The sequence below is a fragment of the Panthera onca genome, chromosome D2 (genome assembly GCF_046562875.1).
Source record: "Panthera onca isolate mPanOnc1 chromosome D2, mPanOnc1 haplotype 2, whole genome shotgun sequence".
NCBI classification, from domain to species: Eukaryota; Metazoa; Chordata; class Mammalia; order Carnivora; family Felidae; genus Panthera; species Panthera onca.
This window is the reverse complement of record NC_138349.1, coordinates 80,098,917-80,123,603: the sequence shown is the minus strand read 5'-3', so window position 1 is coordinate 80,123,603 and position 24,687 is coordinate 80,098,917. Positions and strand designations below refer to the sequence as shown.

General features: G+C 44.8%; 3 protein-coding genes and 1 long non-coding RNA gene across 5 annotated transcripts in view; 3 read left to right on the top strand and 1 right to left on the bottom strand.

Moving 5' to 3' along the window:
- The window catches only part of LOC132685522 (uncharacterized), a 68,945-nt gene that overhangs the window by 18,133 nt on the left and 26,125 nt on the right, over positions 1 to 24,687 (bottom strand). The gene's annotated exons all lie outside the window — the stretch shown is intronic.
- Positions 1,661 to 13,983, top strand: IFIT3 (interferon induced protein with tetratricopeptide repeats 3). Its single transcript, XM_078434164.2, has 2 exons — positions 1,661 to 1,771; positions 12,041 to 13,983. The coding sequence occupies exons 1-2, from the start codon at positions 1,767 to 1,769 to the stop codon at positions 13,503 to 13,505; spliced, it is 1,470 nt and encodes a 489-aa protein (XP_078290290.1). The 5' UTR covers positions 1,661 to 1,766; the 3' UTR covers positions 13,506 to 13,983.
- On the top strand, positions 1,661 to 24,657 carry LOC144613146 (protein IFIT1 homolog B). Of its 2 annotated transcripts, none has more exons than XM_078434165.2 (2): positions 1,661 to 1,771; positions 22,001 to 24,657. In XM_078434165.2, exons 1-2 carry the CDS (start codon positions 1,767 to 1,769, stop codon positions 23,418 to 23,420), a joined length of 1,425 nt encoding a protein of 474 aa, XP_078290291.2. In that variant the 5' UTR covers positions 1,661 to 1,766; the 3' UTR covers positions 23,421 to 24,657. The 2 variants fall into 2 exon arrangements, with proteins under 2 accessions (XP_078290291.2, XP_078290292.2); XM_078434166.2 differs by lacking the exon at positions 1,661 to 1,771 and adding an exon at positions 21,483 to 21,631.
- Positions 1,752 to 24,687, top strand: part of LOC144613147 (antiviral innate immune response effector IFIT1-like) — a 39,120-nt gene continuing 16,184 nt past the window's right edge. The window contains exon 1 of the mRNA XM_081790565.1: positions 1,752 to 1,771. Coding sequence (XP_081646691.1) covers positions 1,767 to 1,771 — 5 coding nt within the window. The 5' untranslated portion in view covers positions 1,752 to 1,766. The remainder of the gene's footprint in view (positions 1,772 to 24,687) is intronic.

Sequence of the window (24,687 nt, the reverse complement as noted above, 5' to 3'; positions counted from 1 at the left end):
TTAATATTGTTAAAATGTCCATATTACCCAAAGCAGTCTACAGATTCAATGCATTCCCTATCAAAATACCAACAGCACTGTTCACAAAACTAAAACAAATATTATATTATAGAACCACAAAAAGACTCCAAATAACCAAAGCAATCCTGAGAACGAACAAAGCGGGAGGTAGCACAATACCAGATTTCAAGATCTAGTACAAATCTGTAGTAATCAAAAGAGTATGGTACTGGCACAAAAATAGACACGCAGATCAGTGGAACAGGCTAGGGAGCCCAGAAATAAGGCCCCAATTTTATGGTCAATTACTCTATAACAAAGGAGGCAAAATATACAATATATAAAGACAGTCTCTTCAACAAACGGTGCTGGGAAAACTGGATGGCTACTTGTAAAATAATAAAACTGAATCACTTTCTTATACCATACACAAAAATAAACTCAAAATGGATTAAAGTCCTAAATGTGAGACCATAAACCATAAAACTCCTAGAAGAGAGCAAAGGCAGTAATTTTTCTGACATGTCATAGCAACATTATTTCTAGCTATGTCTCCTACTACAAGGGAGACAAAAGCAAAAATAAACTGTTGGGACTACAACAAAGTTAAAAGCTTTTTCACGGCAAGGGAAATCAGAACCATCAACGAAACAAAAGACAACATACTGAATGGGAGAAGATAGCAGCAAATGATATATCTAATAATGGGTTAATACCCAAAATATATAAAGCACTTATACAGCTCAATACCAAAAAACCACACAATCCAGTTAAAAAATGGGCAGAAGACCTGAACAGACAGTTTTCCAAAGAAGATGTACAGATGGCCAAGACACACATGAAAAAAATGCTCAACGTCACTAATTACTGAAATGCAGATCAAAACCACAAAGAAATATCAACTTACACTAGTTAGAATGGCTAAAATCAAAATGACAAGAAATAACAAGTATTGGAGAGGATGTGGTGTGGAGAAGAAGGAACCCTGCGCACTGTTGGTGGGAATCTAAACTGGTGCAGCCACCATGGAAACAGTATGGAGCTTCCCCCCAAAATTAAAAATAGAAATACTATGAGATCCAATAATTCCACTAGTGGGTATTCACCCAAAGAAAATAAAAACACTAATCTGAAGGGCACCTGGGTAGCTCAATCAATTGAGTGTCTGATTTCGGCTCAGGTCATGAACTTGTGGTTCGTGAGTTCGAGCCCCACATCGGGCTCTTTGCTGACAGCTGGGAGTCCGGAGCCTGCTGGGATTATCTTTCTGTCTGTCTCTCTCTGCCACTCCATCACTTGTGTTCTCTATCTCAAAAATAAATATTAAAAACAATTTTTTTAAGTTGTTTTGTTTTCAAACAAGAATAATAAAATATTCACTTGCAATTTAAAAAAAAAAAAAAAAAAAAAAAGCTGTTTCCTGGGACTCGCCCTGGACTGATGGTCAGATTCCTGCGAGCGCCTTCACGTTCTCTCAAAGCATCGTTTCAGAATTTTTAAAGGATGCTTCCACTGAGTTACCAGAGATTTCGACCTTCAGTCTTCTTTTCCTGGAATTTGATCAGTTTCACTTTCCAGTTCCCTTCCCTTTCACGGAGGCACTGGCTCGGAAGCAGGGAGAAAACATCAGCTGACGCGTCCCCCGCCCCCACGCCCCTTATATATAGCTCCTTCAGCAGGGACTTGGGGCACACTCGGGACGTTTCCCAAGAACGGATCAGCTTGGGGCCCAGCTTTTCAGAACGGAAGAGGAGCAGGTTGCAGACATGAGGTCAGTGACATAGAAATGCGTAAGCGCCCCTCCCCCGATCTTGAATGCAAATTGTAAACGGAGCTGCTGGGTGCAGGCAGGGTCCTGTGTTGTCCCGCGGCTTTTGGATGAACCGTGCGTTTATCGGTGTGGGCGCCTTTTATTTCCGGGTCTTTTCCCCGGAGTACACACACTGAGACTTCCGGAGCTTCTAGAACTGCTCCTCCAGCTGGGAGCCCAGAAGAGGGAGGGCTCAGCAGGAGTGTTAGACCCGCTCAAGCACAGTTTGTGGATTCCAAGTTGGACCTGGGAGGAGTGATGGAATTACTCTTTATGGGCTTTTTTGTTGTTGTTGTTTTCTTTGCAACGACTGAGAGGCTTTTTTTCTTGTCGTTTTAAAAAGAAGCATTTCTTTTCAGCAGATATTATTGAAGATGGAATTGGTAGTACAAACTCCACTCGTGTGTTGAGGAATTTTGCCCTGAAACGTTGGGTCAGTTCGAGGTGGGAAGTGGAAGAAATAATTCTTCCATGTGGGCATTTTTCCATTTCTTATATCAAAACAAAACCAGAAGCATAGAGTGTGTTTTTATTTCTGTGATGAGAGCTGGGGAGCAGCAAACAATTTGCTCTTCAAAACAGAATGACCTAATCTCTTTTTTAATAACAATCTAATCTCTAGTGATGGAAAGCAGGTCGGTGGCTGCCTGGGATGGTGGAGGGGGCTGGGGCTGGGTAGGAAGCAGAGTGGGGAATCTTTGGGAATGATGTCAATAGTCTGTAGGGAGATAGTGGTGCTCGTTGCTTGTCAAAGCTCAAAGCTCATCAAACTCTACACTTAAAATGTGTGCATCTTATTGTATGTAAAGTATAACCTTAGCGAATTTGGGTTTTTGTTGGTTTTTTCGTTAAAGCATGTGAACATGCTTAAGTTCTGCCATTAGAGCCTCAGGAAAGATAGAGTTGAGAGAAGAAGAAGCCATTTTCACTCAAACACCAAGGGGAGGGAGGATCCCAGTGACCACACCCTGGGAAAGTCCCCAGGGCTCCTTTTCGGGAATGGGCCAGGTAAGAGGAAGTCACTGCCAAGTGCCTCAGGTTACCCTTTGCTGTGTAACAGGTTCCAAGTTATATATGTGTCTCCATGAGTGGGGTTAACCAGAAAGCCTGGCCCTGCCCAGCGCCCTGTTAGCCAGTTTGCCCCAAGAGGTTTTACAGTGGCCTGTGCTTAGGTGTGTCCAGAGTCACTGACTTGAGGAAGTCTGGGGGGTGGGGGTGGTAAGGGGTTCTCTGGACTCTGCTGGACCGGTGCCCACATCAAGTTGCCCTGTTCCCAGAGGCTATATAGGGCCAGGGCCAGGTGGGTCTGCTCCTCCCTGGCAGGACTAAAAATTGCCAAAGGGGAAAAACCACCTGGGGAAACACCTGCTATCTTCGGGCTGGCTGATGGGCACCCTCCTCTGCCCCACTCACTGAGGAACTCCGTTGCTGCCCCGTGCACTAAAACTTCTTTTAAAATTGTAACACTAATAGACCAGCGATTGTGAGGGTAACTCTTTCTGCGTGGTCAGCAGCTGGTAGTGCGCTCTGTCGAGGGCTTTCCGTGTGTTATTTCATATCACCTTCCCAATAGCCCTAGGAAGGAAGAACTGTGATTTTTATCAGCCTCATTTTCTATTGTTTATGAATGTAATTTATTGTCAAATTGACTTACATACAACACCCAGGGCTCCTCCCAACAAGTGCCCTCCTCAATGCCCATCACCCATTTTCCCCTCTCCTCCATCCCCCATCAACCCTCAGTTTGTTCTCTGTATTTAAGAGTCTCTTGTGCTTTGCCTCCCTCCCTCTCTGTAACTATTTTTCCCCCTCCCTTCCCCCATGGTCTTCTGTTAAGTTTCTCAAGATCCACATCTTGAGTGGAACATATAAAACATATAAAATCTGTCTTTCTCTGCCTGACTTATTTCACTTAGCACAATACCCTCCAGTTCCATCCATGTTGCTGCAAATGACATGATTTCATCCTTTCTCATTGCCAAGTAGTATTCCATTGTATATATAAACCACATCTTCTTTATCCATTCATCAGTTCGTGGACATTTAGGCTCTTTCCATAATTTGGCTATTTTTGGAAGTGCTGTTGTAAACATTGGGGTACAAGTGCCCCTACGCATCAGCACTCCTGTATCCCTTGGGTAAATTCCTAGTAGTGCTATGGCTGGGTCATAAGGTAGTTCTATTTTTAATTTTTTGAGGAACCTTCACACTGTTTTCTAGAGTGGCTGCACCAGTTTGCATTCCCACCAACAAACAGGACAACCTGGAAGAAATGGACAAAATCCTACACACCCACACACTACCAAAGCTCAAACAGGAAGAAATAGAAAATTTGAACAGACCCATAACTAGTGAAGAAATTGAATCAGTTATAAAAAGTCTCCCAACAAATAAGAGTCCTGGGCCAGATGGCTTCCCAGGGGAATTCTACCAGACATTTAAAGCAGAGTTAATACCTATCCTTCTCAAGCTGTTCCAAAAAATAGAAATGGAAAGAAAACTTCCAGACTTAGTCTCACTTTCTAGATGAGGAAAATGAGGCTCAGCAGCCAAGAGAGTAGGTGTCAGAGCAGAGTCCTTAGTGAGGTACCAAACTCTAGGGCCGAGCATCTTCTAATTCTGTGGACCAAATCCAAGAGGGTGGAGGGTCTTAATGCTTTTAATTGTGCTCACACTAGAGACAAGGGGCAGGAGTTAAAGGACTGGGCCTTCGAGATCCCTATTTGGAGAATGAGGACCACTCTCTTTGATGGAAACTCTTGGAGTGCACAGAGCCACACATTAGAGGAAGGTAAAAGCAGACCTCCCCAAGGCATAGTTTCCTACAATTTGGATGGAAGGAAAAAGGAAGATCATTCAGGACCATTTCCTCATAAGGAAATGAGGCTAAATAATGTGATTCCAGAAATATTCCAGACTAAGTCAAAGAGGTAACAGAACTCCAGGTATCTTGTGGTCATTTTCCTCTCTTCTAGATTGTCTGCCTCGCTCTTTGATATGCTACATTATCTCTGACAAGTAAGTGGGAAACTGCTTTTCAAAATCCCTCTAGAATAGTGCTTCTCAAAATGCGGGACAGGGGCTCCTCCAGGTACACAATTTCCCTGGTGCTTGTATGAATGCAGATTCCTGAGCCCGAGCCCACACCCAGATTTCAACAGAAGCTCTGAGAATAGGGCCTACATATATACGTATAATGCCTTTTTCCAAACCCTCAGTGTGTGTGGAACCCTGTTCCTGGTGGGAATGACCTCAGCTCTGACAATTAGGTTTCAGTTTCTCCTCAGTGGGAATCCTGATAGCATTGTATTGGTCTCATTGTCCTTTTCTGTTTGATAAAAGCATAGATCTCAGGGCTAGCTGGCATCCTGGTTGGAAGGCCCTTCAGCAGTTGCTTCTGATCCACAAGCAGAAAATAAAATCAGCCTGGACCCCAGCTTTTCAGAATTGAGGGAATAGCCATCATGAGGTAAAATGTTCCCTACTTTTCTGAAAGGAAGTTGAGAATTTCCCACAAATCTTCAGCCTTGCATGCAACTTCCTGAAGTATGTTGATGCAGTGCTTGCTTATAGATGAAATACACAATTATCTAATTTGATCATAAATCTCTCTTAGTTTTGTGGCCATTTCTGATTTACAGACACTGAGGGAAGTGCTTCCAGGAGAGCCAGGGATGGGGGGGGGGGGGGGGGGGGTGGGAGGAGAAGAGACTGGCAGGTGGAAAGGGGCAGAGGGCCTGGAGGGCACCACTGTCCCTCAGGAGAGTTCTGGAGGTCCTGGTCCCTCTTTTGTTTCTTTTGTGAAAAGACTAAGTCAGTGAATTTTGTTGTGGTTGTTGTGGGTTATTTCAAAAGTGTGGTTACTTCTCTGCTAATGACTAAGCCAGCACTGCATTTCATAATGAGGTTGCTCTTACCCAAAGTTTGCTCTTTCAGAACTGAGAAATATGGTGAAGGGGCGGAAAATACGCCACCCCAAAATGTGCTGCTTTGGCATGTGGGTTATTTTGAGCCAAAGGCAACTGAGACCCAACAGACTCAAGAAAACGTTTACCTCTCTGTTAACTGCCTGAGAGAATTTAGATACGGGCCCTGACCCCAAAGGGAGCTGTTACCAGAGATAACTTTTTATCTGAAAGACTTACATGCACGGCAGGGCAAAAGGCTGAGTATCAACCGTCTACACTCATCTTTTTGGGAATTGCTCTCCACCGCTTTGAAATTCCGGGACCCAATCTACTACTTAGCTGAAGATGGCATTTGAGCCTCAACTGCCTGACTGCCTTTGGGCCTCATGCTTTTATGGGGCTCCTACACCTACAAAATTAAATTTTTCTTCCCTGTTCATCTGTCTTATGTCAACTTAATTATTAGACTAGCCAAAGAACCGAGAACAGTGGAAGGAAATTTTTCTGAGCTGACAATGTCTACCTGACACGCCCTCTTACTGACCTGCTAGGCGCCCCCTGTGGACTATGAACTGTCACAAACTGTAGCAAATATCCTATATCACAACTAACCTGAGTGCCCAGTTAGAACGCAAATTAGCAGGCCCTGCATTCCGAAATGCAGATTGAATAGATCAGAAACAAGGCCTAAACTTCATACATATACATATAAAGAGTGTTTAGAGCAACTTTCACAAACATATACAAGCTAAATTAGTAAGTGAGGAAGCCATGGCATATGGGGTATTGGTTTTTAAAAAGGGAATTGTATTTTTTATATTTTTTAATCAGAATTATCTTCAAATGTTTTATTTTGATCTACTCAGTTAATGATGTTAACATTATCATAAATATGTAATTACAGTGACATGTGTAAATATGTGAATTAACATATAAAAATATGTAATAAAAATCCAAAGAGGGGAGTGAGGAACAGAGTGTTTCATGTACCTAAACTACACAGAAGAAAAGGGATAAGAATTGCTAAAGTAATTCTATTCTTTTCTTTCAGCTTTATTGGGGAATAATTGGCACATAAAATTCTAAGATATTTAAAGGATACATCATAGTGATTCAATATACAAACACACTGTGAAAGGGCTCCCTTTTTCCATTAGGTCAGTTATCACCTCACATACTTGTGTTGTTTGTTTGTTTATTTTTGGTGAGAATATTGATGTTCTACTCTCTCCACAAATCCCAATTATATATACAATACCATGTTATTAATTATAATCACTATGTCATACATTAGATCTTCAGACCTTATTTATCTTACATCTGAAAGTTTGTACTTTTGGCAACCTCTACCTATTTCCACACTCCACCCCCCACAACCACTTTTCTACTGTTTCTATGAGTTTGACTTTTTTTTTTTTTTTTTTTTTTTTTAAGAATCCACAGATAAATGACATCATGCAGTATTTGTCTTTCTCTGTCTGGCTTATTTCACTTAGCAAGATCTCCTCATATTCCTTCCATGTTGATGCAAATGGCAGGATTTCTGTGTTTGTTTGTTTGTTTGTTTGTTTGTTTATGATTGAATGATACTGATCAGAAAAGATGCCTGATATGATTTGAGTCTCCTTAAATTTTAAGATTTTTTTTGTGGCCTAACATATGATCTGTCCTAGAGAATGTTCCATGTGCACTTCAGAGGACTGTGTATTTTGTGCTGTTGGATGGAATGTTCTGTAAATGTCTAAGTTCACCTGGCTAAAGTGTTGTTTAAGTTTGATGTTTTCTTATTCATTTTCTGTCTGGATGATCTATCCACTGTTGAAAAGGGATAGAGCAGTCCCTTATTATTACTGTATTACTCTCTATCTCCCTTCAGGTCTATTAATATTTGCTTTATATATTTAGGTGCTGGTGTGTTGGGTGCATAAACATTTATAAACATTATATCCTATTGTTGGATTGACCACTTTGTTGTTAATTAATGACTTTCTTTCCCTCTTTAACTTGAAGTCTATTTTGTCCAATATAAGTATAGCTGCCCCTGCTTTCTTTGGCTTTCATGGAATATCTTTTCCATCCCCTCACTTTCGTCTATGTGTGTCCTAAAAGCTGAAGGCAGCTTGTGTTAGGTCTTCTTTTACATCCATTCAGCCATTCTGTGTCTTTTGATTAGAGAATATAGTCCATTTATATTTAAAGCAATTGTGGATAGTTATAGACTTATAGCCTATAGACTATAGACTATTGCCATCTTGTTCATTGTTTTTCTGGCTGTTTTACAATTCCTTTATTTCCTTCCTTTTCTCTTGCTCTCTTTCTTTGTGATTTAATGCTTTTCTGTAGTAGTGGTGTGCTTCTATTCTTTTCTCTTTACCTTTTATGTATCTAGTACAGGTTTTTTCTTTGTGTTTACCATGAGGCTGAAATAAAACATCTTATATTTATAACAGACCATTTTAAGTATATAACTTAAAAGTTTGAATGCATACCTTTTTTTACTCCTCCTTCCCCCTACATTTTATGTTTCAGATGTCACAATTTATATCTTTTTAACTTTTCTATACATTAACAGATTATGGTGGTTATAGTTATTTTTTAAAAAAAAAAACTTTTGTTTTTTAATCATTATACGGGATTTATAAGCAATTTACCTATCAAGCCAATAGTGTTTTAAAGCAAATCTCCTGGACTCCAGCTCCAAGTTTCATGTTTCTTCTTATCAAGATAACAGGACTCATGGTCCAATATACTTTTCTCCAAATCTTACTTCAAGGGGGTATCAGGTGTCAAATATATAATCAAATTGGAAATGTACAGAGGAAACCTTATGAAAAGTCAACAGAACTTAATTAAAATTTTCAATAAGTCTTATAATCATGAAGCCACTTACACAGTTGGCTCTCTTCCTGAACAAACTGCCCTTTGTTAGCATACATTCCTTAGCATGGCTAGCTCTAGCATTTGGTGAGGTGGTGGTAGGGATGGAGTATCCCTAAGTGTTCCATCTTTGGGGCTGTCTCTCAGGTTCAGGAATATAGAGGGAGCTTTTCTACTTGCCCTACACTTCATGAGCCACTGACATCTCCTGAAGCTTATGTATAACAGGATTGGAATGTGTTTCATCTTGGAGAGTTGATGGAATATGTTTCATCTTTATCAATAAGGGCCTAAAATTTTAGTCTGGTAAGATCCCTCTGGTTTACTAATATTTCAGCCTGTGTCATCACCACGGGAAAAAAAAATAGCGAGATAGTGTTATCAAACTGGTGTTATAGCAAAAACAACCAAAGTCACCTGCTATTCTGCAGGCTCACTGAGAAGTTGGATGAATACACTCTATGGCTGATAGAGTGTTCACCTATTATTTCCAGGCACCTATATCTACAGATACATTCTACCGATCTGAAACTCGTGCCTTCCTCCAATGCCCTAATTGGGAAGTCAGCAAAGTTAACTAATGCTGAAACACAGAAATGCCTTTATTATGCCTTACTTGCATAACAGTTATAAACATATTTGTTCAGTGATCATCTTTACAACTTGCTCTTAATGTTTACTTTCTAATACTGGCTACCTTGAGTTATGATCTGTAGTCCTTCAAACAGAGCAGCTAGAATCACCACATGAAGCCAAACTGGAAAACCCTAGAATGGAGATAAAAGACATTGGCATTGTGGTACTCTAGCCAGGGACCTAGAGAATGATAAAGATGGCCAGGAATAGAGGCATGCACATAAAAGGGTATCTAGATAGACAGCAACTTCCCCCTTTTTCCTTGTCTTGGGTCAATTGCCTTGCCTCTGTGTCTTTCACTATAAGGCATTTCACATGTGATCACATTGGGTCCAGAAATGGCCTAGATGAGCATTGCTGGAGAGACAGACAGAAACTAGAGCAGCAGCAGTAGTGTGTGGACTGGTGCTGGTCCTTGGGAAAGTACAAATAAAGTCAGTGGCTCCTCAGTGAGCAAAATGTATTTTGACAAGTTAAAGAACTTCCCTTTATTCTCATTATATCTTTCTTATTTCTTCAGGGATAAAAATGCTTCTTTCTTTTTGTTTTTTAATCCAGTGTTGGCAAGCATAGGTGGTTGGTGTCTTTTGGAATACATTTTCTCCCATTGTCATGATTTTGCCAAATTTAAGTTGGCAGCCCTATTTGACTCAACTTCTTTATGAAGTTGTGCTAGTCTGTGAAACCCAAAACTATGGACAACAACTGTGTTTAATGATTTCTGGAGGTTCTTAACTATCTTGTGGTGTCAAGAATCTACTAGTAGAAAAGGGGAGCACAAACTCAGTGAAACATCCTCCGAGTCCCAGGCAAAGAGTGATAGGAGAACACTTTGAGAACCTGGTAGTTTATCCAACTGAATAAGGCCAGTGATCTCCCTTGGCATCCTCCATCTACAAAACTCAGATATGTTGATTTTGCTTGTTTGTTCCTCAAAATTAATTCATTCTGTCTGGGGATCTGGCCTGTGACGGGAAGGCTGCCCCAATCAGACTGAAAGTGAGCGCCCATGGGTCTGTGTGAGTGACTGTAGGGAGATGGTGAAGATGAAGGGAAAGGGCTCAGTCTCCACAGCATGGTGTAAAACACCCCTGGGCTTCCTTCTCTTTATGTGGCTCCTTCTAACCAGTCTGTGGGCTTCTAGGCCAGAGAGAGCAAGGATAACTGACTTTACTTTGCCTTGGCATCCTTCAAAACTAACAAAGCGACACAAAGGAGTACCCCTGTAAAGGGTCATTGGATCCACCTTGCCCAGCATGTGAGGACTGAGCCCTGACTTCTAATGGAGCAGGACAAGAGATCCAGGTCTTCTCTCTGCAGTGCTCTCCTCCCACCCGCCCACCTCACCTTGCAGATCTGCCCACACAGTGGGAGGGACGTGCTCCATGGGCTCTTGCACAGAGCACAGCTACAGGCGGGTGAAGCAAGGGAGCGTGAGGAAGGTACCTCCTCTTCCGTCAAGGACAACGTAGGGTGCGCATTAGTCAGGGCTCTCCAAACAGGACCACTAGGAGATACATGTATGTCCATGTAAGCTGCTGGGAGGTGTCAGGCCCCACCCACCAAGGCTGGGAAGAGGCAGCAGGCATTTGCTAAAGGCAGTTGTTCCAGGCTCTTTCATGTGTTTGCTGACCAAGAAGTCAACCGTTCAGAGCACCACAATAGAGGAAACGCGGGCAGCCAACTATGGAGCTCAGACTGCATGAAGGGCTTTTTCTTCAGCTTCTACGTGAAGGTTAGGGCAGGATAGACTCCTGGATGGGGGACTCTTGGCTGTCCCACCATCAACTCTGCCCTGAACTGTAGTCACCGACTTCACTCAGATCATGAGTAGGCTCAAGTAGTGGATTCACAACGTTTGAACTCAACTAGTTTTTCTGTTACTTTGTCCATTTGCCAACAGCGAAAACAAAGTGGATCTTCAGCTTTATCCCCATTTCTTGAAAGGGAAGAGCCTTTATACAACCGGACATATTTTTTTGGTTTTCCTCACTGAGAATTTTAACCCTCTTTTTTCTTCTTTCTATAACAATTTCTAAACATGCTTATTTTTACCTACTCTTTTCTCTACTTTCAGTAAAATAAAGATTAAAGATTCTTACCTACTGCTGGTTTAAAATATATATGTGTGTATGTATATATTTATATATACATATATACAAAATACATGTGTATATATATTTATAGATACATACCATATTATAAATATATATTACGAATATAGTATTTATATATAGTATACTATACACACACACACACACACACACACACACACACACAAAATGAAAGAGATTTATTCTCAGGAATTGGCTCACATGATCATGGAGGACGAGGACCATAATCACGGGTCACTGTCCACAAGCTGCAGACCCAGGAGAGCCAATGCTGTAATTCCAGTCTGGGCCAAAGGCCTGAGAGCTGGAGGAACAATGCCATAGGCTGAGGTCCAAGTCTGAGGGCCCGAGAACCAGGAAGGCCGATGTACAGGCTCTAGTCTAAGGGGAGGAGAAGACACATGTCCAGCTCACACAGCCAGGCAGACAATTCACACTCCCTCTGCCTTCTTGTTGTACTCAGACCCTCACCAGACCGGGTGGTGCCCAGCCAACACTGGGGAAGACAGTCTGCTTTACCCCTGCCTCCTGAGTCAGATGCTGGTCACAGACACACCCAGAACTGATGTTAGACTCGAAGTCTGGGCCTCCCACAGCCCGGGCAGATTGACACACAAACTTAACCTGTAACTGCATCCCAGGACGCGGTGCCTGGCAGGTGCACATCACAGTGACCGTGTCTATTTTCTCCACAGTGAGGTCAACAAGAATTCTCTGGAAAAAATCCTCCCACAGCTGAAATGCCATTTCACATGGAACTTACTTAAAAAAGATGGTATCTTGCGTGATCTAGAAGACAGAGTGTGTAACCAGATTGAATTCGTAAACGCTGAGTTCAAAGCTACAATGTACAACTTTTTGGCCTACATAAAACACTTAAATGGTCACAACGAGGCCGCCCTGGAGTGCCTACAGCAAGCTGAGGAGCTGGTCCAGCGAGAACACTCTGATCAAGCAGAAATCAGAAGGCTGGTCACCTGGGGAAACTATGCCTGGGTCTACTATCACCTGGGCAGACTCACAGATGCTCAGATCTATGTGGACAAGGTGAAACAAGTATGCGGGAAGTTTTCAAATCCATACAGTATGGAGTGCCCTGAGCTTGACTGTGAAGAAGGGTGGACACTGCTAAAGTGTGGAGGAAAGCACAATGAAAGGGCCAAGGTATGTTTCGAGAAGGCTCTGGAAGAGAAGCCCAACAACCCAGAATTCTCTTCTGGACTGGCCATCGCAACATACCGCCTGGATAGTAAACCACAGAAGCCATTCTCTGTCGATGATCTGAAGCAGGCCCTTGAGCTGAATCCCGACGATCAGTATGTCAAAGTACTCTTGGCCCTGAAATTGCAGAAGATGAATGAAGAAGCTGAAGGGGAGCGGTTGGTCCTAGAGGCCGTGGAGAACACTCCTTGCCCAGCAGATGTCCTTTGCAATGCAGCCACATTTTACAAAAATAAAGGTGATCTAGACAAAGCTATTGAACTGTTTCTAAGGGCATCGAAATCCATTCCAAACAATGGTTACCTGTATCACCAGATTGCATGCTGCTATAGGGCAAAAGTCAAACAGATTCAGAGTGCAGGAGAATCTGAAGCTGGCAAGAATGGAGAGAAGATTGAAGAACTAAAGAAACATGCTATTGACTATGTGATCAAAGCTATTGAGAAAGGAGTAGATCCACTGTATGCATATTCTGATGTCACCGACCTCCTGGAAAGAGAAGACTGTTTTCAGACAGCTTTCAGTAAGGAGCTCCCCAACACTGGGAGGCTACAACCCCACCAGCACTATTGCGACTTTGAGGGGCATCATGGGAAGTCTGAAGACACTTCTGTCCAACGTGATTTAGAGGGTGTGCCCACAAGCACAAAACCAGCTGAGAAGGGAGAGATGAAGTGCCCACCACAGAACATAGCTGGAAATCAGCTTCCACAAAATGCACCCAATTCTTGGTATCTCCAAGGATTAATCCACAAGCTGAACGGAGAGCTGCTTCAGGCAGCCGAATGTTATGAGAAGGAACTGGGCCACCTCTTAAGGAACAGCCCTACCGGCATAGGCAGCTTTTTCCTGCCGTCCCCTGAGCTTGAACAAGGCAGTGAGGAAGCAGGCCGGGGCCCACACAGCCCCGTTCTCAGAGCTCCCCCAACCCTGAGCTGAAACACAGAGGAGGGACGGGAGCACAGTCAGGGAGCGTGGGGTGCTGGTCTCGCTTATTGCTTTAGGGCACATCTGAGGAGTCGTTTCCTCGTGTCTGTCTCCCCTGTGCATATCAGCCACACACACTTCCCTAGTCCGCAGGTCTTATAACAAAATTAGCAGTGGAAACAGTGCTTCAGGCCTGCATGCTGCTGAGTAATTCTCAGTCTGCACTCGGTTCACCGGGTAGCCCCCATTTCTGCCCTTCTTGCCAAGAGTCTTAGCTCGCCGCTGCCTGCTCCCAGGTCTCCCGCCCTCTGCCCCACTGCTATCTAGCCTTCTGGACCCCCTGAAAGACCACCTTTTGACTAATCCTGGAATATTCCTTCTGTCTGACTCTTGGCTTCAGCCACGTATATACATTCCCGATTGTGATACTACAATAAATATGTATTCTTGATAGCGATGCTACAATAAACCTTAAAATTTTGACTCAGGATTAAGCAGTTGTGTGCTTTGCATGTGTGACTGAGAGTAATATTAATTCCCAAGGTTTCTCTTCGGGACACTGTCTAGGGACAACGGGTAACTGCTACAGCCATACCATACTACTGTCAACGTGCCCTTGTTAGCTAACACTCCCCTGTAGCCGGCCTGCCCTTGGCCATGGGAACTCTCTCTCTTATTCCAGTCCAGGGGCCCCAGCGGAGTGCAGTGCCCAGCCAGCAGCTTCTGCAGGGTTGCTGTGCACCCAGCAATGCCTGGACAGTTGCCCTCCTGATGGTGTGTAAGAGGTGCCAGTACTAGGCTGGCTATAGAGACAGAGATCTTCACCCGCCCGATGGTATGAAAATATTCAAGTAGTCCCTCCCAGCTGTGGAGACCCACAGGCTTGTGCACCATGCAGCTAGGAGATGTGCCGAGGACCCTGTCCACCTCTCCTCAACCCATTACAAGGCCTGCATCCGTATGCTTCTCTAGTGGTATCATCCGATTGTCTGGGTGCAGAGGAAGATTGTTAGGCACCAGATCCCAGACAAGACAGAGGGACTGGCAATCCCACCTCCTTTGTGAGTGGGCAGTCAGAAATTTGACTCTTTCCTTGTGCAGAAGGGGAATTCTGGGAAGGTGTTTCATAAGCCACATTGGCTGTAAAAGCAGCAGACTTCAGTGAGGCTGCCCCCCACCCCTGAATTATCTGTTGGCTCCAGCAAGGCTGGGAGAGCCTCCAAGTGCCCAGCAGTGAATTGCTGCCTCCTGGCCAGCCTTGGCCTGGAGCAGCCCGTTCCAGAGGGGTTGCTGGGCCCAGGTAAAGAATATTAGCATGGAAACCAACATTGAAAGCGTGGAAGAACATGGAAGGGTGGCTGGGAGTAAGGTGGAGACTGGCAACAGGTACAGCTCTGGGGTAGGTGAGGAATTGCCCATCTATATGCAAACACACATGCTCAAGGACACAAAGATTTTGAATACTGGTGGCGAAGGAGAACATTGGAAGTTTCTCCAACAGGGGTACCTGGTCCCATCCCCGGAAATTACACACAGCTGATTGACACAAGGATCGTGGCCACCTACCTACCCTGTCCCTCCATGCTCAGGGTCCCATCCACCTTCCAGATGGTGCTAAGGCTCCCAGAATTGCTGTTGATCTGTCCTGACCTACATACCTAGGCTTTGATTTATTTTGCTGCCTGGACAATTTTATGGAAAAGATGCCTCTGCACCCACAATCTACTGTTGTCTGAGGGAACGTCCACAATCTGCACTTCCTTGTGTGTGCCCCTGATCTCACACAGCCCCGCCTCTGGAGACCCAGAGGGAATAAGAAATCGCTGGTTTTTCACAGACATCCACTCCTTACTACCTGGGGCCATACCCAACCCTACCCAACTAGTAACTCGGTGGGGACTTAGAACTTCTCGACCAGTGCCATTTTACCACCTAGGCTGTGGGGCAGGCTTGACTGGTGGCCACATAGCATGTCTTAGCAGATTCTAGGGCTGTCCACAGAAGAGACAATTGGAGGAACGGAGTCTGTCTCCACAGGAGAAACCATGGACTCCTCCCCTCAGGCTTATCAGCTCCAGGGAAGCATGGACTCTGTCTCCTTTGCTCACAACTATATGCCCATTCCAGCAGTGCCTGGAATGAACTGAGCTCTCAAAAAATTTTGAACACATTGTCTCCATTGACGGCTATGACGTTGCCATTACCACCAGCTCAGTGGCTCACTGTGTGAGCTCACCTCTTCTAAAACAACTTCTCTGAATCCTAGGGGAGGGTGCTGGGAAAATAAAAGAGTAAGTGTCCCAAACTACAAAACAGTAACAATAAAAGCATGGCAGGTTTCTGTACTGGCCTCTGAACTATGTTCTAGGATCTGTGCTAAGCCCATTGCTAGCATCTAAAACCAGTGTGGAAGGTATGAGGCTCAGAAAGGTTTGGTAACTCGTCCAAGGCCACACAGCTAGAAAGAGGTATCACTGGGACTCAAGTCCATAGCTGTGTGAACCAAGACGTTCTGCTCACATGCATTTCTGTACTTTCTCACATGCTGTGTCCTCAGTCTGTTGGCACAACCAAGAGGTTTCAGGCTCTACCGTGAGGGTAGACCCCTGACTTGTGTCTCTTCCTATCAGTTCCTCCACTTAATCCAAACCCCCCTCCCCCACACTCCCATGTGTGATTCTGGAATCTCCTGGCTTTCCATTTTACTCCTCTTTCCCACTGTCTTTTGTAATCCAGTGTCAGATTTTTTTAATTCATCCTGATACGGCAAATTCACAGGACCTTGACAGTGGTAATGCTCCTCAAGCTACATGCAAAGGAATTTAGAATTACATCCACGCAGGGCTGCACCGGCCTCTCCAGAACCACCAGCAGCTGACACAGTGAGCTCCGTTTTGTAAAAGTTGGGCCTGGACAGCCAGGATCTCTTAAATGCACGGGGAATACTTTCCTTGGACTTTAAGATTTTCCTCTGCAGTCCATTTTTTATTCATTCTCATAGGAAATTGGGAAGGGTGGAGAGAGAGCCACACTCAGCAAGTCTTGGCCTGTCCTTCCTCCCCCTTGCTCCACTAGATGGAGTGACTGTTCCCTAACTGCCTGCTGTATTGTGTTCTCCAATGAGAATTCTGGGAAGCTGGCATCAGAGTCCCCAAGATACCACCTGGGTCCGGTGATTCACTAGAAGGACTCACAGGACGCAACATACGGTCCTATTCATGGATTAGACTTATTACAACAAAAGGATACAACAAAAGCAAAATCAGCACAGGGAAAGAGTGCATGGGGTGAAGGTCAAAGAAACCAGGCACAAATCTCCCAGATTCTGTCCCAGTAGAATCAAACAGGATGTGCTTAATTCCTCCAGTATCGAATGTCACACATCTGAAGCTAGTTGGAGCCTCAGTGCCCAAGGGTTGTATCGGGGACCAGCCACACAGGCACCCCCTGCTTAGCACATATCAAAATTCCAGACTCCCAGAAGGAAAGCAGGTGTCGGCATTAACCAGATTGTTTGCATAAACCGTTTACGCACAGCAAACCAGCCTGATCAGTTAGAGAATGGTGGGAGCGTTCCAAAAATCCAAGTTCCCAGATGTCAGCCAAGGACAAACCTTGCAAGCAGGTCTTTCTAAGGATCATAGTCTAAGGCCTGATATGTTAACCCTTTTCTGTACAGTTTATGAGTGCCACCAATGACTCCACAGGCACCAGGCACCCCAGGTATCTATCCCCTTACCCTTCATTCCCAAACAATGCTTTCACCATGTTTCAGTGAGTCAGGGTCCTTCAAGCATGCAGTGAGGGGACCCACGGCCACCCTCAGGTTTGCCCATATGTTAAAAGGACTCCCAGACTCAGCATGCAGCCATAATTACAGGTAAGTTATATTATAGTGTAAGGGAAGAAAACAAATCTTTTCCCCCTACAGTACTCCCAGGTTCTCCAGCAGGGGCCCTGCAAATTAGACTGACGACAGATTAGCAAGAGAAAAATAGCTGCTTATTAACTGGTATATCCACACACATGGGGGAACTCAGGGATGCATAACTCAAAGGGGTGGATAGAACTAGAGCTTCTATAGTGCAGGGGAGGAAAAATCTTTCTCCCTCTACCCTCCTATATTCAATGGCTGGGCTCATGAGTCAGTTAGACAAGAGCCAGGTTAGTAAGAGAAAAAATAGGTTTAATTACATACATACACACAGGAGTTCACAAGGAAAACATGGCTTCCAGAGGTGCCAGATGACTGAGGCTTATAAACCATCATGCAGGGTTGATAAGTCATTGGCAGACCTAATTCCCTTCAGCTCATATTCAAACCTGACATAATGAATTTGCTGACATCATGTCAATGAATTTTTCCTTTTATTAAATTTTTTTAATGCTTATTTATTCTTTTTTGAGAGAGACAGAGAGACAGAGCATGAGTGGGGAAGGGGCAGAGAGAGGGAAACACAGAATCCAAAGCAGGCTCCAGGCTCTGAGCCATCAGCACAGAACCTGATGTGGGGCTTGAACTCATGGACCATGAGATCATGACCTGAGAGGAAGTCAGACACTTTACTGACTGAGCCACCCAGGCGTCCCATCAATGAAGTTTTCTAAGACTTCATGGCCTCTAAGACGTCTGTCTCCGTAAACATGTGGAGCCCAGAGGGGACAGAGGTCACTGAAGTGGGATGCTGTAGGGGCTGCACCAAGCACAGGACAGCCTGGAATGATGTTGACAATGCTGAACTTTACCTGAGCCCTGTGCTTCTAGACAAAAGCCACGGTCAAAAAATCTGCCCACCCCCAACTTTGGTGTCTGAGAATGTGGGGAGTTTAGCTAAGCTACTCCATGTTATTGCTGTCTCGGTATCCATTTTGTTTGGCCAAGGAGCCTGAGTGGGGCGTTGAACTAACATTAGTCTTCATGTGCAAGTACACGCCCTAGATAGCAGCCTGCAGAATTACAAGCAAATGTAGGTTCCTGATATGATATCTCCCAGCAGCCTGTCTGAGCAACAACCTTCCTGGCCTCCTGGGGCCTTCCCCTTCTGCCCTCCTCCCCTTAGAGAAGCCCCTGTGGAGCTGACCGAAACCCCACTCTTTTGAGTTTGAAGGGACCATTCCGAACCTACGCCCAGAACCCCAAAGCATTTCACTCACAGCCTATGATAAACGCTTCCTCTCTGCCTGCAGCCTGCCTTGACATCCCTATCATGTGGTGTCAGGACCTGTGAGGAATAAACCTGTCCAGTTCAACTTCTCTTGTGGTCTTCTGTGAAACTGCAGAGAAACACCCTTTTCCGTATTACTTAGATAAAACTCGGGATGGGACCCCTGTCTCCCTCTGTTGAGGCCACAGACTCTCCAGATTCTCATTCTGCTTCTCCTAAATGATCATCTGAATTATTTGTTCCCGTGATCAATCAGAACAAAGTGCCTGTACATTTAATCAGACTGACTAGAGGTTTATCAATTTTGTTAATTCTTTCAAAGAACCAGCTCCTGGTTTCATTGATCTGTTCTACTGGGGTATTTTCATTTTTGTTTTGGTTTGTTTTGGTTTGTTTTTGATAGCTTTGATTTCAGCTCTAATCTTTATTATTTCCCTTCTTCTGCTGGTTTTGGGTTTTACTTGCTGTTCTTTTTCCAGTTCTTTAAGGCGTAAGGTTAGATTGTGTATCTGAGACCTTTCTTCTTTCTTTAGGAAGGTCTGCATTGCTATATACTTCCCTCTTATGACTGCCTTTGCTGCGTCCCAGAGGTCTGGGGCTGTGGCGTTATCATTTTCATGTACTTTTTAATTTCCTCTTTAACTTCTTGGTTAACCCATTAATTCTTTAGTAGGATGTTCTTTAATCTCCAAGTATTTGTTGTCTTTCCAAACTTTTTTATTACGGTTCATTTAGAGTTTTGCTATGAAACTCTTTATTGTGGTCTGAAAATATGCACGGTATATCTCAGTCTGTTTGCACCTTTTGAGGGCTGATTTGTATCCCAGTATGTGATCTATTCTAGAGAATGTTCCATATACACATGAGAAGAATGTGTATTCTGCTGCTTTAGGATGAAATGTTCAGAATATATGTTAAGTCCATCTGGTCCAGTGTGTCATTCAAAGCCGTTGGTTCCTTGTTCATTTTCTGCTTAGATGTTCTGCCCATTGTTGTAAGTCAAAATGCCTATAAATTTAACCTGGCCAAATCTCTCTCTTTCCCCACGAGACCCTTAAGTCTGACTCACCCCCAAGGCTAAACAAGTATTGGAAGGACAGACAATCCCTCTCAAAGCTTGGCTGACAACAAGGAAAGAGACTTCCTGATCTCTCCACCCTCTCCCTTCTTCCCTGACACCCAGTTTCTAGAAGTTTCTAGAACACCCAGTTTCTAGCCTTGTTTGCACCTCTATGTAAAGGAAAATCCCTCTTCTGACTAAACCTTTCAGACATTAGCAGATCTTAAGATCAGAACTGTCTCCCTCCCTTATTGCAAGTCGTCTTCTTTTTTTTTTTTTCACTTAATAAACTCAATTTCTTAGAGCCCTTTTGGACATATAGAAAAATGTGCAGGAAGTACAGAGTTCTAATATACCTCCCTCCTCCACACCCTCACCCCTCCTACAGTTTCCCCTATTATCAACACTTTGCATTTGTGTGTATATTAGCTCCAACTGATGAACCAATATTGATACTTTATTCCTAACTAAAGTCCACAGTTTACATTAGGGCTCACTCTTTGTATTGAGCACAACATCACCCATCTACCATTGCTCTATCATCAGAAGAATTACATCGCCCTAAAAACGCCCTATGCTCCAACAATACCACTTCCCCTAAAGCCTTGGCAAACACTGATCTTTTTACTATTCCTATTGTTTGGTTCTTTCCACAATGTCATGAAGTTGGATGTACAGGGTATAGCCTTTTTAGGATGCTTCTTTCACATAGCAATGTGCATTTAATGTTCCTTCATGTCTCCTTTAGCTTAAGAGCTCATTTGTTTTCACTGATGAATAGCATTCCATTCTGTGGCTGGACCACAGTTTGTTTATCCCCTCACCTGCTGAAGAACATCTTGATTACTTCTAATTTTTGGCACCAACAGGAGTACCAAATAAGCCAACTCACTGAGAGGAAGTGGGTATAATCCAGCTCTGCACCTCTGCTTCTTTGAGTCCGATCCCCAGGTGGTATCTTGCCTGTCCTAGGAAAAGTGAGGGGCTAGATCTCACCTACAGACCATGGAACAACTGACGATGTTCAGGGGGTATAAGTGCCAAGCCACCTGAAACAAACTCATGCCTGACCGGACGGTAAGGGCAGATCCACACAGCGAGGCCCCTGTCATGTAAAATGTCCCATTTCCAGAGTCCCAATCTGGTGGTCGGCTGGCACTTTCACAGTTACATATTCCTCTTATCTGCTTCTGCACGTTTACTGTGACTTGAGATACAAGTGCTGGTTTGGCGATCCTTCTGGAAGCCTTAGCATGTGCAGCTAGCATCACTGCACCTTTGCATAAGTAGCCTCAAAACCGCCAGGGCCTGGCCTGGCCACTGCATATCTTCTTAGGAGTATTCTCTAAGTGGGGAGCCGGCAGGACTATGATTCTTCAAAATACTTCAGCTGAAAGATTGAGAGTTAACCCAAGAAGGTGTTTTCAAGAAGAGAGAAAGAATCCTTCCTCAATTAAATGCTCATGGATCTGTCTCCCACCCAGATGGCAAGTCACCTGAGAAGAGGAAATCTGTCATATCCATGTCCCAACAGAGCGCCTGACATGTAACTAATGGTCATTCATGGCTTGCAGACTTTAGAAATGGGTAAGGAAGGAGCTCATGGCAACGAAGGCCGCCTTGGACATGCCAACAGCTCTGGGCTGAAGCAATAATATAGAAGCTCTCTGAACAGAAAGAAAGAGACCCACACAGCCCGACGCTATCAGCAAGGCCTCGGTGCTGCTGGACAGCGCCCCACAGCCAGGACCCTGTTCCCCTGTCCCACATGCACATTACATCAACATCAGACAAGGCCACCCTGACACCATGAGAGACCAAAACAAAAACAAGGCCACTCCATAAAACATGTCTGAACACAGACAAAAAAGATGAATGCTGTCCAAATGGGTCCTACACTGACCCAACACCAGGTGAAGTTCTCCCCACATTTCCTCTGACAGCATTAGTGGTGCACTGCAACGTTGAGGAGAGAAGGGTTTTGCAGGGCTGAGGGTGGGGCTAAAATTGTTTTGACATTAGCAGAATTAATCCCTTTCAAGGTGCCTTTTAGACTACGTGTAACCTACCTGTTGGGGCCATAAAGCAATGAGCGTTTCCTCAGGGTTTTTAGGCCAACCTGCTCTCTGTCCTAATGACGCGACCACAAGAACCCAGGGAGGCAACAGATAGGGGGAGGCAAGGACACTGGAAGGTATCATTTGACCATTCAAGTGCTGGCTCCATTTCTATTAGACTGAATGCTCCTAAAAATACAAATAATTGTTGTCTACTTTTTACAGTGACGAATCAAACGGGAATCCCATTGAAGATAGCCTGGTTCAGCTGAGATGCCACTTCACCTGGGAGCTGCTAGTTGAAGACACTGAGATGCCCGATTTAGAGAACAGGATCCTGGATGAGATTGAGTTCCTAGACACCAAATACAACGCGGGCATACACAACCTGCTGGCCTACGTCCAACACCTGAAAGGCCAGACTCAGGAGGCCCTGGGGAGCCTGAAGGAAGCCGAAGACCTGATCCAGCAGGAACACGGCGACCGATCGGCTGTGAGAAGCCTGGTCACCTGGGGCAACTACGCCTGGCTGTATCACCACATGGGCAGGCTGGCGCAGGCCCAGACTTACCTGGCCAGGGTGGCGAACACTTGTGAGAAGTTTGCAGCCCCCTCCTGCTACAGGCTGGACAGTCCTCAGATGGACTGCGAGGAAGGGTGGGCCTTGCTGAAGTGTGGAGGAAAGAACTACGAGCGGGCCAAGGCCTGCTTCGAGAAGGCTCTGGCAGCGGAGCCCGAGAACCCTGAATTCAGCACTGGGTATGCAATCACCATCTATCGGCTGGACGGCCTCAACAAAGCGACCCAGGTCAGCGACGCATCTTGTCTGCAGCCTCTAAAAGAGGCCATCAGGCTGAACCCAGAAGACGCGTACATTAAGGCTCTGCTCGCCCTGAAGCTTCAGGACGTGGGCCAAGAAGCCGAAGGAGAAAAGTACGTCGAAGAGGCACTGACCAACATGTCCTCGCAGACCTACGTCTTTCGATACGCGGCCAAGTTTTACCGCAGGAAAGGCGCTCTGGATAAAGCTCTTCAGCTCTTAAAGAGGGCCCTGCAGGCCACGCCCTCCTCCGCTTTCCTGCATCACCAGATGGGGCTTTGTTACAAGGCACGCATGATCCAAATCAAGAGAGTGGCAAACTGGCAGCCCAGAGGACGGGACAGAGACAATGTCCACAGACTGGTTCACTTGGCTATATGTGAAATTCAAAAGACTCTGATGCTAAGGCCCACATTTGAGTTGGCTTATGTTGAACTGGCTTACATGTATGCAGAAATAGGCCAACACACGAAGGCTGAGGACGCCTTTCAGAAAGTGTTGCACATGAAGAACATCAACGATCATCTGCAACAAGAGATTCATTACTGCTATGGCCATTTCCAAGAACTTCATAAGATATCTGTGGATAAAGCAATCACCCATTATTTAAAAGGTCTCAAAATAAGAAGCATCTCCCGCACCAGGGAAAAAATTCTCAGCGCCCTAGAGAAGTTAGCTAAAAGACATATTCATCAGAATGTACGTGTGGTGGAAAGTTTCAGCATCCTCGGGCTCATCCACAGATTGAAAGGGGAAGTGAGTGAGGCCCTGGTGTGTTATGAGAAGGCTCTCAGGCTGGCTGCTGACTCCAACACCATGGTCTGAAACAGAGGTCACCATTACTTGTTTAATGTCATAACTAAACATAGCCAACACCTTCCTGATCGCTGCTTTCAGGAACATGTGACATGCTGAAATACAAGAGATGATACAACACAGGCTGTGCTGCCTGCTGAGCGCCGCCCCCCCCCCCCACCATTTTCTTTCCCCTCCCGTCCATGTGTAACACATCCCTGTACTCATTGGCCAAGGTCGGTTGATGTTTTTGGGGGCACCTATCACCTGCTAGACCAACGGAAGCTCTTTTCCCTACGGCTTTGCACGGGGAAAGGGCGCATGGGTGGCTTCCGTCCTCCATCCGCCCGGTCTCCGAAACAGAGGAGTCTTAAACAGGGAAGATTTCAGCCCCTCCTGGGCCCAGCACACCGGTCACATGCCAGTGTAGCTCTGTGCACACACCCCTGTCTCTGCAGGCGCACACACACAGGACGTCCGTGCCTTGGTCCGAAGCCACTTCCGCTGGTTGGCTCACACACTCAAAGCATGAATTCCTGGAGACAGTCTTCCCGAGCCAAGAGCATGGGCTGCTCATATACACATGCACCACGTGTATCTCTCTCCACACACACTGATTCTGGAGCTCACACAGGCCCATTCCTGCGGACTTGTGCACATACACATTCTGTATTTGGAAAATTCCTGACACTGTAACCCAGTCAGAAGTTTAAAAACAAAAGTTAAAAAAAAAAAAAGATTTACTTTTCATGTGGCCGGGCGTGCTGACCTACCAGATCTAAAAGCAAAGCAAATGAGCAAAGATGAAAGAGAAAAGAGAAGGGACTTCAGAAGGTCACTAGAGTGTTCCAGTCCCGGTGTCCATCTCCCAAGGCCTTCCCACAGCCAAGAACTGCTGGCCAGGAAGCCAAGTCTATAACCTCATAAGAAACTCAAACATTTCGGGACACGTTTGTCGAGCCACTGGCAATCGCAAAGAATCTGTGCATTCCAAACACGTCGCTGGACGTGTACTTACCCTAAGAAAAATTAAAATGTACTGGGGAAAGACAAATAAAAGAAAAGCCCATTTAGGAGGTGCAAGCCACAAGTGACAAATACATTAATGTAGTTTTTAGGTGCTGGCCCTTGGAGTGCACCATATAATCTTCTTTTTCCCTAAGATATTTTCTCCAAAAGCATTCAGTAAAGTTAGCAACTTGGGAAGCTAACAAAGTCTTTGAGTGAGTTTTATTAGTGAGATTTTTAAAAGGTATATATTCCAGGGGCACCTGGATGGCTCAGTCAGTTAAGCATC